General features: G+C 38.3%; 1 protein-coding gene across 16 annotated transcripts in view; it reads right to left on the bottom strand.

The window, feature by feature from the left end:
• PIEZO2 (piezo type mechanosensitive ion channel component 2) overlaps positions 1-17,432 on the bottom strand; it is a 321,453-nt gene that overhangs the window by 22,198 nt on the left and 281,823 nt on the right. For 10 of the 16 annotated variants that reach the window (XR_003993421.1, XM_030498994.1, XM_030499011.1 and 7 more), the window contains 6 exons: positions 17,200-17,298; positions 14,690-14,798; positions 13,641-13,706; positions 10,076-10,242; positions 8,684-8,859; positions 2,512-2,679 (listed from right to left, as the gene is read on the bottom strand). Coding sequence is in view for 15 of the 16 variants with exons in the window: in XM_030498994.1 (XP_030354854.1) it covers positions 2,512-2,679; positions 8,684-8,859; positions 10,076-10,242; positions 13,641-13,706; positions 14,690-14,798; positions 17,200-17,298 (785 nt within the window). In the remaining variant the exon portion in view is untranslated. The remainder of the gene's footprint in view (positions 1-2,511; positions 2,680-8,683; positions 8,860-10,075; positions 10,243-13,640; positions 13,707-14,689; positions 14,799-17,199; positions 17,299-17,432) is intronic. The other 6 variants (XM_030499054.1, XM_030499038.1, XM_030499064.1 and 3 more) reach the window with 3 other exon arrangements.

Here is a 17,432-nt window from a genome sequence, read left to right on the forward strand (position 1 = left end):
TTTATGCAGACAGCTAAGCAACCCCATTGCATTCCCAGGCTTTCAAAAGTCATATAATCTGGTAGAAAATACATTATCATGATCTCCTCTTACACAGATGGACCATCTGGGTCCATCTGCCCTCTGAACAACATCCCAGTAAACTCAGAATGATTCACTGTCTTTTCACAGCAGCAAAGGGAAAAATAATATCACCATCAAGAGAAACTACACTAACTTTCTGATAGTAGTTCAAACACTTTCTAGCCAGAATCAGGACGTGCTGTTACATCTATTTAAAGTATGCTCCATGGTGAATGACAGGCAGCCATAAGGTTCCTTCTAAACATGGTGCTTTTAACAACCACTGTATGGGTGCTGTATACAACTGGAACATGAGCTGAATACACACACCAACTCTGATTCCAAAAAAAAAACAACAAGTAAATTGCTAACATGGAGAATACAAACCAGATTACAAAACTGTTCTGGTAACAGGCTATTTTGCTTACCTTTCGATTGTCCTATGTTCTTCAATACAGTTTTCTTTTTTACCTTACCTGCCTGCTTTTCTTCTGTGTGTACCTATTTTCTTTTTCAACTGTTCTACTTACTCTGTTCAATTCTCTGCTTGTTCACTGTGCTTATTCTTGGCTTTGCATAGAAACATACAATCACAGAATGGTTTGGGCTGGAGGGGACCTTACAGATCACCCAGTTCCAATCCCCCTGCCATGGGCAGGGACACCTTCCACTAGATCAGGTTGCTCAAGGCCCCATCCAACCTGGCCCTGAACACTGCCAGGGATGGGGCAGCCACAACTTCTCTGTACAACCTGTGCCAGTGCCTCACCACCCTCACAGTGAAGGTCTTTTTCCTTGTGTTTAATCTAAATCTACCCTCTTTCAATTTAAAGCCATTATCCCTTGTCCTATCACTACAGGCCCTTGTAAAAAGTCTCTCTCCAGCTTTCTTGTAGGCCCTGTTTAGGTACTGGAAGGCTGCTCTAAGGCATCCCCTAAGTCTTCTCTTCTCCAGGCTGAACAAGCCCAACTCTCTCAGCCTGTCTTCACAGGAGAGGTGTTCCAGCTGTATGATTATCTTCGTGACCCTTCTCTGGACTTGCTTCAAAAGGTCCCAGAGCTGAATGTATTCCATAATCACTGTCTTAATGCTCTGTGCTCTGCAACAGTCTCAGCTGATGTAAATTCATGCAGCTTGATGACTCCAGATGGGAATCTGGATACCATAATTTTAAAAATATTTTTTTGGCTTTGCTTTCACCCTTTTCATTCCTCACAAGCATTTTTGTGCCTCTCTCCTCAAACAACACTCTTTCTTTTTTCAGTCTCAAGTCCAGTCTTTCTTCATAGGTTAGACAACAGCCATCAACTTAGCGTTTTTTGTTGGATGCATGTCTCTCAACAGAAACAAAACTAGATTTCACATAGCTTTTATGAAATGAATGGGGCCATGTTTTCGTCTGAAGTACAACTTTTAAAGAAATTTGGCACTGGTAAACCTGACTGGCCCTCCCATCTCCTGCCAAAATTGAAAATTAAGTTCCACCTCTTCTTCTTTTACACTGCATCCAAACTTATTGTGGCTACACTGATCACTTTATTACTATCAGGCTTTTAATTAGAACATGTAACACTATTAAGATCTGTGTTTTGATGATTCACGGTAGCACTCATCCTGGTTAAAATGCACAAAACCTTAAAATCCCTACATTTCAAAGCTGATCCACACCAAAAATTTGTAAAACACTTTAACCATTAAAAAAGAATGATATAATGTGCCATGAAATGTCATAATATTTATAACGGTAATTGAAACACTGTTTCCAAATGTCATATAAAACCCTGGGTTTTACCTGCTAAAAAGTGAGTGAATGGCTCTGAACAATTTTCTCTTGCACTGAATATTAATATTATTCACTATCTTTTCATAGCTACTTTCCCTTTCTTAATTCCAACACCTTACAGACTGTAAATCAATAGTAAATAATCAAAACATATTTAGTAACCTTTCCAATATGGGGAAAACTAAAAATTGAAAGAGCAGGGCCAGTGTTCGCCTATCTTAGTTTCTAAAATTAGACATCTAAGTCCGTATTTAGGATAACTGATTAGCTGAGAAACTTCACTTCCAGCTTCCAATTTTAAAGTGAACAACCATCAGCTTGGTAACTGAAAATCAGATTCCTTTTCGTTAGCTGAATAAATACAGACTTTAGCCTGGTTTCAGACAGCCAATGTAATGTAATGGAACAACTTTTAAAAATACATGAAGTAAGGATGAAAAACAAAACAAAAAAAGGAATAAGAAGTGAAACAGCAAATGAGTCTTAAATTGTGACCCTGACTTTGAACCTCAGAATTGTGCCACAACACAGAAGGGAGTAAAGCTTCCATTAACCATGCAAACCACTCTGAACACCACATATCTGCGAATGCGTATTTATGTACACTGCAGTAAGTATAATGGTAAGGGTAAATGAGCGAACAAAGCATGCATGAGTTAAGCACCTTGACACTATACTGCCACTGTCAGCTGATGAGGAGGACATATCCATGCTCTGCATTTTACGAAGCCTAGGTCGAGCGCGCTCACTTGTTTTAGGAATAGTGTCTGGTCCATCTAAATCATCAAGGGTTGACTGCCTTGAGAACAGCATGGTTGCTTCAGTGTAGCAGCTAGCAGCGCAAACAGTTATAAAGACAGTGTTAAATACAAAATGATATTACTGTACACATGGTTCATTAAACAAATATGCTTGCCATGCAGCAAAACATTGACATGGAGGAAAAAGGTTCAGAGAGAAGATAAGGATTTGTTTAGAGTCACCATGTAAACATGTTTCTATGCACAGATTGCTCAAGGTCATATTCATATAGGGGCTATAGAAGGCTAACAGCTACCTATTCACTATTCAAAGAGAGAAGAAATCAACACGATGCTCTACATGCTTTCCAGGGCACCAACTTGCATATATGAGGGTTTTATTTTTCCCTAAAATTTCCAAATTCCACAAAAATGTTTTGCGAAGTGACCTCCTCTGTACAAATTCTATTTTACTAATAATACACCATGCTGAACTTTTTTACACAGGTACAAGCCAATTTCCTAAAAGAGCCTTTAAAACTGAATAAGCTCATATTCCATAAATAGAAAATAGCTGTCAGACATTGGCTAATCCTCTTTCCGAATCAAAGAGCCAAATCGGATATGTTACTTAGCCAGTAGATGCATGCCAAATATAACCTGCTCTGCATGGGATGGCTTTTATTTTGATATTTAGTAGTAAGCCCCGATGATTCTTTCCAGAAGATTTCATTTATTTCAATCACAGCTTAAAAACTATTTCAAAATTGGTAACATGCACATCTCAAAAGAAAGAAAGAACAGATATAATAAACCCTTATCTCCTTTCACTTATCAAATACAACAGGACACAAGAGACATACACCATACATTGATACATTTATGTGTTATTGGAGAAAAGAAGAACTAGATGAGTTATGAGAAAGTACATAATTAAATACAAGCTTATAACATAGCAACAGGAAAGAAGCAAATACACTAATGACATATGGTAGGTAGAAGAATTATTTCTCCTGTAAAATGCAGATGTCTATGAAATAAGTTGAGGGACCTGGCGTTTTAACACATGCAGTGACCTGCCCGAGTCTCTCAGACAGAATGAGAAAAGAAAGAACCCAAAATGCAAGATTTATGCTCTACTTTTCTTCTTTTGAGTCCATCTGTGTTAAACTTGAGCAGTGGCAGCAGGGGATTTGCTCCCTTGGCAAGCATTATGTTTGTCCAGAGGCACAGAGAATTGGGAAAGAGGTCATAAGGGAAGTGCAATGTTGTTTTCTATGTTACTTTGGTCTAGCTAGCTTAAAGTGAGAAAAAAAAATCTGCTGGCATGAAGTGACATTTTACAATTGTTGCCTTAAGGAAAATGGGTAGGAAAGCAGAAAAATATGTGAAGAAGCTTACACTCACTGATGGTCTTTTTTGACAGAATGGGATGAGGCTAAAAGCATACTTTAGTCTGTGAATAGAAGAAAAGCATCACCAAGATACCAAACGTAATGTGAAATACTTTCCTTAAAAACAGTATTAATGGCAGGGCACCTCTATCCTGCCAATTCATTTGGCCAAGACTCTTTACATGCCACTTCATTATTTCTTTGTGCATGCAAAGGCATACAAGCATCGTCCAGACAAAACCTGGAGGGCTGTCTGCATGTGCAGGGTTTTGATGAAGCAGCAAATGCTGCTTCCTATAGGAACAGGAGATCCATCGTAGAGGCCTGATTCAGAAGCACAGAAATCGGTTAGAGCTCCATGTTACTGACTCCAGGGTGTCATGAGGGAGCAGGTTTCCCTTGCACATACACCTATGGAGTATAGCCAGGCTGTACTATCAGTGAGGTTTTGGTGCTAAAATACAGGGAGATGGCAGCAAGTAGACAACCTATTTTTGCAAATTACCTTTCTGTCTGTGTGCTACGATGTTATCCACATGTTATTTTACCTCTCTAGGGCTGAGTTTACTCTTTTCAAGAGCAACACCTCTTACCAAGGTGTTAAAGTATTTTAAATGCAGACATAGTTCAAAGTGAACCTTCCAAGGGCCTTTAAGCAGAACAGCTGTTGAAATCGAAGTAGCACATGCCTGTTCATGTATTTTCACTGAACGAAACATATGCCAGTTTCCCTCCAAAACATGTGAATTCTGACCCGGGTCCCAGAAAAATCAAAGGAAAAACATCTATTAACCCCATTGGATAAAAACATTTGCCCACATGGAGTCCCAGCAATAATTCGGCTTAAAGCTGTTTTAAATGAAGGATGAATGAATCATCAGAAGAATTATTGACTGAGCAGCTGCTCTGTATCCTTGAATGTCAGGAGATGTGTATGAGATGACACCTGTAGCACCATCTGTATATTTATGTATTTTAGGAACATGCTTCCAAACATGGAGGAAATGCGGACACCAATAAAGTGGAGAGATTTAAACTTAGCAAAGCTGATGTTGACTCAGTCATTGACTATCACATAAATTTAATCCAAGTTTATCTTCCTGAGTGACTTTTCAAATTTGTGTCCTTGGAGACCTTGAAAAACATTAGCTTCTTGAAATCATTCAAGCACTAGGTATTTTAAATTGACTGTTCATTAAAAGCTCAAGTTCAAGCATTTTATATAAAGTTGATCAGGTATCCATTCCAAATGGGGATATATATAGCAAAGATGTTTTTATCCCCAGTGAGCGGGAAATTTCTTACTTTATGACTTCCTTTTTGCTAAACAAATTTACCCTTCCCAGAGAGTTTATTTAAGCGGTGACTTACAAATTTTCTGGCCTTTTTTTTTTTCTTTCTGTTCATGGGGTAGTTACTGACTGGCATTACCTTTATTAATTACTACACTCCCCACATCTGCAGGCAAAAATCCCAAATAGTTCAAATCATTCATGTTCCTAAATCAGACCAAGATCTAGCCCCAAACCGGAACTTTCCTTTCATATTTTCCCCTGCTTCCCAGAGCAAACATTACTCTTCTGATACTCCCTGCCTCAACCCCTATTCTCCCATCTGGTGAAGGAGGCACAGCTGAAAAGTAGTATCTGTAAACACCTTGTTTACTCTTACAGGACGATCAGGGGATCTCTCCTGCAGCTCCTACAAAAGCCTACAGCTCCCACGTAGAGTTGGGAGATGAATATGTCATTGTGAGGGACAAAAACTGATACAAACTGAAGTGGATACAAAACCTTGGATATCCTGAAATCTGACTTATGACTTGTGTCTTGCTGCTATTTCATAATCATAGGCAATCTCTCATAAAGGCAGCCAACCAGTTTTAGTAAGTTCCCGACCATGTTATTGACATTCATAAGATGTTTAACCTAGTAAGTAGTTCATGAGTCAAATGGAAACAAACAGCAGCAAACATTCTACCGTGCTAGCTCCTGACCCCTTCTGGTGGTGCTCCTTAAAGAGATTGTTAAGGACCAACACCAGTCTCTTCTCCTTCTGGCCCACATGAACTTTGCACTGTGCATTTAGGATACATGCGAAGATTGACATATAAAGAGAAACAAAAAAATTACATTATGAATGCCTCATTACACCTCTAGCTACTGCATAGAAAAATGACTGAGAATAAATGATAGCCAGCCCTACTAAAAGAGAAAATCCCACAAAGGATACACTGCAAAACTCCTTTTAGAGCTTTATCTAGGCTAAGAATAACATCCCTGGATAGGACTTACCAGGATCAGCCCTGAATTTCACAAGAAATTTACAGTTCCTGAAGATGATCAGAAGGGTTGATCTCTCTGAAAATTAGTGTTCAGAGCACTGAGCAGATACCTACAGTAATTGCTGTCCTGAGTACTGAGGAATATATATTATTTTAATAGTATAGCTTCTGTGCTTCTGCAGCCCTGTGTACTTCCAGACATGCTCATCTTACTCATGGACCTAATGTCTACTACAGAATTTTGTGTATGGCAACCAAAAAAGGATAACCAGAATGCTGGTTAGAAAGCCTCTGTCCTTTCCCAAAGTTTTCCGTTGCAATCCCAGATTCCATGATCACATGGATTCATTAGACTTAATCAGCTGCTTTTTGCATCTACTGGCAATCATTACTTTGAAATGTAAAATGCCCCCTTCTCTGGAGGCAATTAAAAAAAAAAAATCCATAAAATCACATGAAGTTTAAAACATTTCAAATTTCTAAAAAAACTCATAAGCACTTTTGTAATCCCAGGAAGAGACATGCAAGGGTGCCCCAACAGATGGCGTTATCATTCAATCAGCAGACTCATTTTTGCTTCCTCTAATTACAGGTCATTATTATTATAGCAGATGTGCATAATTTGTAAATACTCTCAGTGCAAGAATATTTGATTGTTCATTACCAGAAAGTTAATCTGAGATTAGATAAATCAGTCATAATACTGCCTTGCTATTCTTTGTTGGTAGGTCCTGTGACATCTTCTGGGGAAATGGAGATGACAGTAACACATGTGAAAGATTTAACTTTTTCTGTTGCAAAGCAGCTCCACAGAATCATTAAATTTGAATCTGAGTTTGAATAGAGATTTTAAATTTATAAGTACGCTCAAAGCAGTGTAACAAATGGGTAATTATTCTGAAAAATAAAAAAGACACAAGTGGAGCTCAACACTGGATTCCATCTCATCGAAGAGGCAGAATTTACACATGAAAATGACAATATTTGTCTGTCTTTTTTATAATTCATTTTGGAATTGGCTTCCCTTTGCTTCTAGTTCAGGTTCTTGCTAACATGGTTGTATAATACTAACAACTTCTATCTACAGTAAACAATGTGACCAAAAACTATTTAATGAAAGCAGAACTGATATTACTATTCTTTCTTTAGGTGAGATTGAACTTTGTGGAGTTAAATTCTGGCCTGTAGATATCCAAGTGGCTCCAAGTGAGCTGGTAATAGAATTTGGCTATACATTTTTCTCACGTCATCTGACTCCTGTAAAACTTTGAGACAAAACACAAAGGTGTTGCTTAGCTGGGTAGCTAGCCACCAGAAAGGTTTGCTCAGATTTGCTGTTTTTACTGGAGCGAACCTCTCAAAGGCCACTGCTCACCCTGAGGAGCAATTTGTGCATATTTTGTTGAAGCATAGTACGCATACGCACACTCTTACACTTGCTTTTCAACAACATCAGAAAGGAAGACAAGCCCTCATTATTTTTAGTCAGCTAGCATCTAACCATACGTCATTAGTAAAAGCTAAGCATAATTTACTGTACACAGAAGCTACCAAGTTTGCTGGGAGTATCAAACATAACATGATATTGCCACTCTTCAGAAAACAGGAGACAGCAGAATGCAACGGATTATAAAACAGCTGGATTTCCAAAGCCCTCCCTTCTCCCTGTCATGTTGGAGAACTTTTGCAGTCACTTAAAAGTCAAGAGCACAAAGGACATGGTGGAACAGGCTGTCTCTGTAAGACAAGGAAGTGAATGTGTGTGCCTCTGCGTTCAGGAGCAGCAGGAGCATGCAGTAGTTTTGGCAAGGGACTTGATGGCATCCATCTTCAGAAAAGAATGAGGAAGGTGGTTCTCCTGAACTAGTATGGGTATTTGATACACAAACTGTGTAGCTCTGCTGGACTGCAAGCACTGCAGTTAGGAAATCAGGCTTTTTAGATGATCTTTGGCCTGTGTATAGAAGAGGGGGATTTCGTTCTCTCAAATCCAGATTCTCTCTCAGTGCAAACCCTTTTCTGATTTGTGGGCAACAGACAAAAATTTATTTTACAGAGACAAAATATTTGCAATGAATTATTGTTCCCCGAACTCCAAGCCTGAATTCCTAGAACACTATCCCATAAGCATCCACAGCAGGCTCTTATTTTTCACAAGGTCAGAACCTCTATTAGTGATAATTCTAGGGGAAACGGAAAGCAGTGGGGTAGTCATACAGTGGACAAGGAGCTAAACCAACAACTGAGTCCAACACTATAAAGGAATAGTAACACATAGCAGACTTTTCACTTTTAGAATGGCATGGATAAATCAAAGAGAGGATTCAACATTGATTAGAAAGTTCATTTAGACATTATCTAAAATTACATCTACTGCATGATCCCTCTATCTTTCACAAAATAAAATTAAATCAATACCTGGAGATACTGTCACGAGAAGCTGCTGAATCTAAACTATCCATTCTTTCAGATGCTTGCAAACCAGAAGCTTGACCAGGATTTTTATCAATTGAATCCAGTCCTGACTCCTTAGAAAGTTTCATCATATGGTTCTGGTAATACAAATGGATGCTTTCTCGCGTTGGAACGTTTCCCTGTGGAAGAGAGTAGAGGTAGAGGTAGAGAAACGTGACGGGGGGAGGTGTATTCTTCGAGGAACTGATTTCTCCTGTCATTTGGCAAGGAACAGATCAAGGACTATGCAAACAGCTTCATAGTAAATAACCTCCCACTCACAGTTTCTTTTCAGAGTGCAAGTCAGACTCTGACTTAAATTACCATGGCACAGTATTGGGTTTTCAAGTAAAACTGGAGCAATACAAGTGGTTTCAGGCAATATATAGCCAACAAAACTCTGCTGGGTGAACTGCAGGTCATTCATTATGAAAATGAGATGTGAGCTGGGACAATGACACAACCTGTACTCCAACAGCTTTTGAGATATCTCTTTTACGTAGCTTCACTGACTCTAAGAACAATCATACATCTTAGTAGTGGTCAGTAGCAGATATTTTAAACAGAAAAAAAAAAAGAAACAGGTGATGTTAAAAAAAAAATTTAGATTTTCATTAGTGTCCCCAAATCTATTAATGAAGTATGGATACAGTTGGAAATGAAAATACATGAAAAATATGCTGAAGACCTTTACTCTTTCTCTGTGCCTTCAAAATCAAGCAAGTTCATGAAAGGATAGTTTTTTTAACTGTCAGCCCAGATCTGGACACAGAATCAAGTCTTTCTGACTATGATAATGCAATCAAAATTCTGAGGATGTGTCATAAGAATAAAACTCAGAATTTTATAGCCAACTCATCCACTCATTCCACTAGCAGTTGCATTGACTTCAGAAAATATACTGAGAAGACTGCTATTCTTGAACAGTCATTTTTCTGACTTATAATGAAGCCTTATGCAAGGACTTTTCCCAGCTAAAATAATAAAACTACTCTAAAATACTGCCTGTATTTCCTTTACTAATATTACTAGTTATTACGATTTCAACTCTTGTCCTCTGCACTGTCCTTCACGTAAAATTTTCAAAATCTGAAGTTTTGTCAAAATAAAATATCTTAAGAACAAAATCTGAAACTCAGGTTTTTCATTAGATTTGTTTGTATATAAGATGTGTTGCTTCTTATTTATTGTTATAAAACAGCAAGCAGTAAAAGAGTCCAGACCTATTTTTTAAATGCACATATAAGTGAGATTTTTGTAATTTTTCTCATTAACACAATGATCTGAAAAGACAACTTTTCATTTGTCACTGAGCTAGAAATGGCGTTAGAAGGCAAAAAAGACCAAAGGCATTACCTTCTTAATCTCCCTGGTCAGCATACAGCGCTCGATTCTTAGCACAGTGGAGATATCAATGTGTTCTCTTGAGATGGAATTAAGCCAAGCTGTAAAACTGTCTAATGTTGCCAGGAAAAGGACCCAAGTGAACTTCAAGATATTAAATATTCTTTTGATGATGTTATCTAAGGGAGAGGAAAAGCAAAAGAGAGTTAATGAACTCAAATAGCTTTCATTGTATTTCTGCTTGGAGTTAGATTAATTTTTCCTTTATTATACAATAACAATCCAGGCTGCAAGACCCTGACATAGCAAGGAATCTCTGAAGACAGCTGGAAGCCTTTTGGCTATCTAGGCCATTTTCCTGCCTGTATGCCTTATCATCTGGAATCCCTTTTCCATCCTGTAACTCCCTGGTCCTGCGATTGCTACTCATATAAACAGTCCCTAATTTCACAGACACTCTACGCAGAGGTCTGCAAAATGAATCCCAAAGATTTGGACATCTTCTGAAAGCTATTCAACATCCCCAGCTCCTCTGATCTCAATAGCTGCTCAGCCAGGATGTTGAGCTGAACCTGTCTGTACCCGTCTATTTACTTGTGCATGTTTCTCTCTGCACAGAGTTTGTCTTTTGTGCTTGAACCCTGCTGAGTTTTAAAGTCTAACCTGCCTAAACAGTCTTTGAATCTCTCCCAGCTTTCCAACCACCTAAACACGTCACTCTGTATTTACTGTTTCCAAAGCAGTTTCCTGTATTTACTGTTTCCTCTCTTTTTTTAAATAGGCTACACTGTGTCATCAGTGATCTCAGATCAACTAGCCCAACTAGAACAAATCCTATAAATCATTTATCAAACATAATTATTGCACCATTTTGCCAGAACAGTACACTTTCCCACGAGTGGGCCTTATGGGTTTATACCAACAATAGTAGCTTTATTTTGCTCCACGCAGCTGTCCCAAGTTAATTTCTTACTTCAGTAGTTCCCTTAGCGTTAGCAACTGCATTTCTCAGCCCTAAATCAGCACTTTCAGTATATTTTTCTTTTACTCACAAACATGCACACCACACTACAGTTCTTGCATAGTGTTGCACAAATGCTAAAAAAATTCTTTCCAACTAGCCAGTTCCAGAGCTAGTTGTCCCTGTTGGGTTGCAAATCCCAGAGCACTTGCTATAAAGATCGATTTCAGAGTAACCAGACTAAGAAATAACAGAAAATTGTCCCTACTTTACATGCAGGGACAAAATGTTTGAAGCAGGTACTAAGGAGCCAACCAACCAATGTGCTAAAAGCATGATGCTTTCAACAACCTCACTTCTTAGCTGTACCACAAGATGGCATGCAAAACTTTGTGGCGCGCACATTCGCTCCTTAGAAAGAATTCAAAGGTGAAGCTATAATAAAGCAAAAGATTTCCTATGGAGGAACATGCATGTGTCTCTGGGTGTGCAGGCAGGGTTGTATGCACATACGTGTAGAGAGAAACTAAGGAAAAAACCCATTAGTGGTACAATCCTGTGAAGTGGATGCTTAAATAGCAGTATGTACCATTTACCTGAGCGATGCCATGGAACTGGTCTGGTCTGGAGCATTTAGCCCCCTTCACTTGGTCATATAATTATTTCTATAATATTTTGCCCTTTTTTGAGTTATTTTCTAGGTCATTTAGATTTAAAGATATTTTATGACTTATCTATTTATTTGCTCATATTTCAACATGCAGATCTTGAAGCTAAAGGAAATCTTGCCATCGGAAATTAAATGTAAGGCTGTTTCTACTTCAAGAACCATTCATTCCCTTCAAATTCCAGATAATATTATGAATAGGTTAAAAGAAAAGTATCACTCATACACAAAAATATACAACACATGAATGTTCTCTGTCAACCCACACTCTTCCTCTCTGTTTTGGGTGACATGGTTTAGTGTGTGACGTCCCTGCCCATGGCAGGGGGTTTGGAACTAGATGATCTTAAGGTCCTTTCCAACCCTAACTATTCTATGATTCTATGATTCTATGATATATAATTTCTACTACTGACTTAGGAGAATCACGGCTTTCGCATTAAAATTATGTTTATTATTGACCAGCACTGGCATGCCATAGTCTCACTACAGTGCTTTGCCAAGCACTTCCAGTCTAATTGGAAAGGTTATTTTTCTCTCTGGGATGGAGGTGATGCGGCATACATTTTTAATGATGCTGTAGCTATTCTGGCAGCTTTGCTGTTCTCAAAACTTTTAAAAATAATCTTTTGGGGATCGATTGCATCTAAACATCTTCAAAAAGGGAAACTAATATTTATTTTTTGAGGAGTGTTATTCTAACTCAAAGGGCCAAACACAGAGAAGGCTTCTCTCTACCTGAGCATGTGAGAAAGTATTTGATCTGAGGTTAGTAATGATACTAATTACCAGCTATTTTTTCCAACCATCTTCATTAATAAATTTTACCTAGGAATGGTCAAAGTATTTCAACAAAAATATAAACCACTCAAATTGACTATTTCCAACATAAATTAATTACAAACCTCCTTCTCTCTCCCTAACTCCTGTGTAGCGGCAACAATATTTCCCTAGAAATGTGTTTGAGTGATCCACTTCAGTGTTTTAACACAGGTAACTGAGTTGTCAGTAAGTAACAAATAAAAAATCCTCTAAACCCCACCAAAAAAACCCTACAGGAATGCAACTAATTTATTTGAGACCACTGCTCTTGCAAGAAAGAAATTACATTTTCCACATCCTTGTAACATCTTCCACCCTGTGGCTCCCTCAGGGTACAATTCTAACTGGAACTGTGGGAACCTATTTTAAATAGAGAAGAAAAATAGCTTTTGAAGAAAAAGTCTCCCTCAATGTAAGCCATGATGAAGACTTACTTAAGAGGAGAGTCTGTTTTCTTCTTTTACTCCAGTTAGAAACAAAAAGCCAAGCACAGATTTACAATCTATTACACTTCTTTGTAGGAAAATTTTTGATATGGGCAAGATCTTGCAAACTGCTGGCATTTCTTCTCTTGTGCAGATCATCCTTACATCTGATTATGAATGAGAATGTATAAGATTTGGAGAATCCAGTTTTTTAGAGATTGTTGCACTCTGCTGCATGGGTGAGTACCAGACAAAAGCATATTAACCTTGCTAAAACGCATTGAGGAAACACAGGTCTTTGTGCTAATAATAACATTTCAATCATTCACAATGAATGGAGATTTTCACACAGGGCTGTATGCAGTCAGGACTGGAAGCTAAGCTTACCTGTAAATTGTTATATAACGTTAAAATATACGTCAAGCGATCAAGTCTGAGCCTGCAGATGTATTTACTAAAGCGTGTAGAGAATGAGTACAATAGCTAATAGCCCAGGAGTGGAAGTTCCTATGCTCAGGACTTGTAAATCTGGCAATTGAAAACCTGAAAGTAGTCAGGAAGTCCTCACTACACATGTTAGAATGGATTTTATGGCTTTTATGCAAGCCTGGGATCACTGCAACGCTGTCTGTGATATGCTGCTCACACCACCAGTCACAACTGCATTGTAACAGCAGAGAAACCCTCTTTCTGCCTTCATACCTGGTCCATCAGATTTCTTCTTGACAGGTTCCTCCTCACTGTCTTCACAGTCTGCATCAGTACCACCTATTTAAAACAATGAGTGAAACAGTGAAACTGTAAAAGTGTGGGTATAAATGCCATACAAGCCAGAACATGCTACATTTACTAAGCAGTAGTGATGGGTCCATTACCTACCACTGTAACAGAAAGCATATTTCTATTTCTAAAGGACTCAAGTGAGGGAACAACCCTGTTAGCAAAGGTGTTCATGGATGATCACCCCTCTTGTAATTTGCAGTTGCATTTCTTACTAGATAGGCTGCTGAGCAAAATAATCTGCTGGTGCAAACCCAGACAATTTCTCAGTTACACCACTTAGTGTGCTGTAGAGTTGCAGGCAGAACTGAGGGACAGACAAATGACTCTCCCTCTATCTCCTTCTATCTCATAGCTAGTAACTACAGCTACAGCTTCAGTGGCAGCAGACACTTTCTCTTGCAAGTACTCTACTTCCATAACTGTTTTCATACAGCTGATGCTTTCTGCAATGCATTGAGTCTTACTATCTGGCAAAAGTTCTGGGCATGTGTCTTGCAACTCCATGGGAAGCACATATATTTCCCTCTTCTCCAGTGTCTCACTGCGAGGGTGGTGAGACAGTGGAACAGGCTGCCCAGAAAAGTTGTGGATGTCCTGTCCCTGGAAGTGTTCAAGGCCAGGTTGGACGGAGCTTTGAGCAACCTGGTTTACTGGAAGGTGTCCTTTCCCGAGGCGGGGGGGGGGGGGGGTGGTGGAACTAGATGATCTTTAAGGTCTCTTCCAACCCAAACCATTCTATGATTCTGTGATTTACCTCCCCCAATAAGCATTGTGTAGAACAGAGGGACATAGCTGTGGCTGGCCTTGGCTGGTGCAGGGAGAGACAGCCACCCAAAGATAAACTCATTTTTCCAGTTCCTAGTCAGAACTGAGAGCATTTACCCTCTAAATCTTAGCTGCCTTTCACTACCAGGAACAACAGGCAGTCTAGTTAACACTATGTTTTTACAGTGAAAAAGTCTACCTACCATCCCCAGATCCTTTTCGCCTTCGCTTCTCCTTCCCAAAAGTTTTTTTCTCTTTGCGCCTCTGTCGTAGTGCTGTTTTAGGGTCAGTAATCCAGGCCTGATAAACAAACTGGAAGGAACAAACTCATTTATTTCAAGGTTCTTCATATTTTGAGAGTAAGCTGTAGAATAAGCCACAAGCGGGACTATATAGCTTGAGTAAACACATTCAGATCTGCAGGAGTAAGGAAATATTTTAAATCCCAAACCAAACACCTCTGCTGCAGATCTGCTGAGTTTTTCACGTGCTATTTTCGCAAGCATAAAACCAAATGTGAAAACACTTGCGGGTGAACCAAGTTTCATTAGAACCCACAAAAAATCATGCTCTGAACTTTGAGAATTAATACCCTGTTGTGTATATGGGCTACTTCACCTGAATCTCTCCATTTAATTCCATATTTCTACTTAATAATTTTACAGGCAAGATGCAGAGGAATGGAAACTTTAAGAGAAAGTGCTGCAATTAACTAATTAAAGCATTAAAAGACATAGTGATATCTCAGTACAGGTATTTGTGCTTGTATATTTTTCACACTTTAGGTATTTTTTTACCCCTCTGCAGATCCCAGCGGAACAGTTAGATTTGCTATCTATGCACCATCCCAAACCTGGTAGCCAAGAATTCCTCAAATTTCATCCTCATTTTGACAATGGCTCCCTTTGTTGCTTCAGATAAGTCAGTTATGAATCCTTCTGCTACTGGTTTTCCAGTTGTAAAATGAAGACAGTAATACTTACCTATATATCAAGGTTATTTTATGGGGCCAAATCCTGCTCACAGCACTCACTCAGATCAACAGTCTGTTGCCCTGTATGACTACATGAAGCATAGAATTGGCCCTAAATATTCATAAATGCTATAGCAATGGATGAAAAAAAAAAAGGTAAAAAAAAAAAATAAATACCCCAAAGTAACTTTTGAATAGTTCCGCTCAAGCTGCGAAGGAAGGTTATAGAAAAAAAAGAAGTAACACTCATATCTTTTTTTCCTATATGACATAAAATGTGAAAAACAGAGACCAAAGTAACTATCTTCTCCACATCTCTTTAGGACAAAAGATGCTCTTTTGCTCCTTTTATGGTTTTAACTGAAAAATGGTAATCATCTTCAATTGGCACTACATTGTCTTCTATGTCTAAGCAACACAGGCTGGTAACAGAGACAGGGCTGGAAACACACAGATGCAGGCATGAGCACAAAATAAAGCACAGTAACAAACCAGCTCTATTAATTCACAAGACAAACATGCAGACAATGACACCACCACACGTGTTTCTCAGGGAAGCTGGACCAGTCCCTCATAGAACAGAACAGTAAAATTTCTCTTTGATTTATTTCTATATTTTAAATTTCATACACAAATTGCTTTGGAATATTAAAAGAACTTTTTAAAAAAACTGACAAACTGACTTCAAATTAATTTAAAGAAAAAAATACTTCTTTCTGTTTTGTGAATATATACAACAATGCAGAGGAAATTATTTTGGTACTGTTGATAACGAGATCCAATTCCAAATCTCTCAAGGTCTGTACATTTATGTCTGACTTCTTCAAAACAGACGCACTGGTTTCTCTTTGCTTTGTAATAGGTGTTTTCTAATGAAGGTGATCTGGGGGAATGGTGGTAGTTAAGTGAACTAATACTGTATCAATTACTGAAAGTCAGAAACTGCCAACATCTGCTGAAAAACTGTATGCTAGTCACAGGCATAGCGTGAATAAAGAAATTAGAGGTAAAAGGCAGACTTGGAAGAGGGTTTAGAGAGAAGATTAGAATGAAGAAAGTGTATTGAATTAATACATTTAGTGTAACTATGCTAAAAAGTGGATATTTTAAGAGGTGGCTGGTGCATACATATGCATTAGTTTAGATTTTTACCACTGGACAAACTTTAAATGCAGCATCTTTTAGGCTTTGGAGCTGGCACACTCAATCTGTAATGCTCACTCCTCACAAATATCATGTTATATATATGGAGTGTAAAACGATACACAGTGCTCAAAGGTAGGAAATGCTAAATGTATTCCAGGAGGACAAGAAAGAAGATGTGCAAATCTTTTTCATGATTATAGGGGCCATAGAAGTAGAGAACTAAAAATTAGTTTGGAGTAGAATGTGTTTTTTACTAACCTTTTACCAGCTTTCTGAGATCAATTACCATGGTGTCCCTAAGATACATGCAACTTGATGTGACTATCGTGTATAGCAGTATCAGAAGAAAACAAGAATTTGGGTCTGCATTTTCTCTCTGGGGTTGCAGTTCAAAAAACATAGACCTCTTCTCCTGTGGCTTGGCCACTCCAAAATTATCACATGTATTGTATTTACTATGAATGAATCTTTGGCTGTCATTATTTTTTTTTATCTTTCGTATAAGAGGAAAAATGCAGACCAGGACAAAGGTATACACTGCATCAGGAAGTATGGGATGGGTCACATGCTGAGCATTTGCAAAATGTCAAGTACCTTTGCTGCTTTGATTAAGTATTGCAGAATAGTTTTTGGCAGTTTAATGATAGACTTTGGCAAGGCTAAAATGGCTGAAGCAAATTTCCCAATAGCTCTCTATAAAAAAGGACAAAGCAATAGCAATTAGTAGGGAACAAGAAAATGTTAATAAAAAGTATATACTAAATGACTGTATCTAGATTATTAAGAATGAATCTACATTCATAGACTCTGATACGATAAAAGATTCT

This window comes from Strigops habroptila, chromosome 1 (genome assembly GCF_004027225.2).
Source record: "Strigops habroptila isolate Jane chromosome 1, bStrHab1.2.pri, whole genome shotgun sequence".
NCBI classification, from domain to species: Eukaryota; Metazoa; Chordata; class Aves; order Psittaciformes; family Psittacidae; genus Strigops; species Strigops habroptila.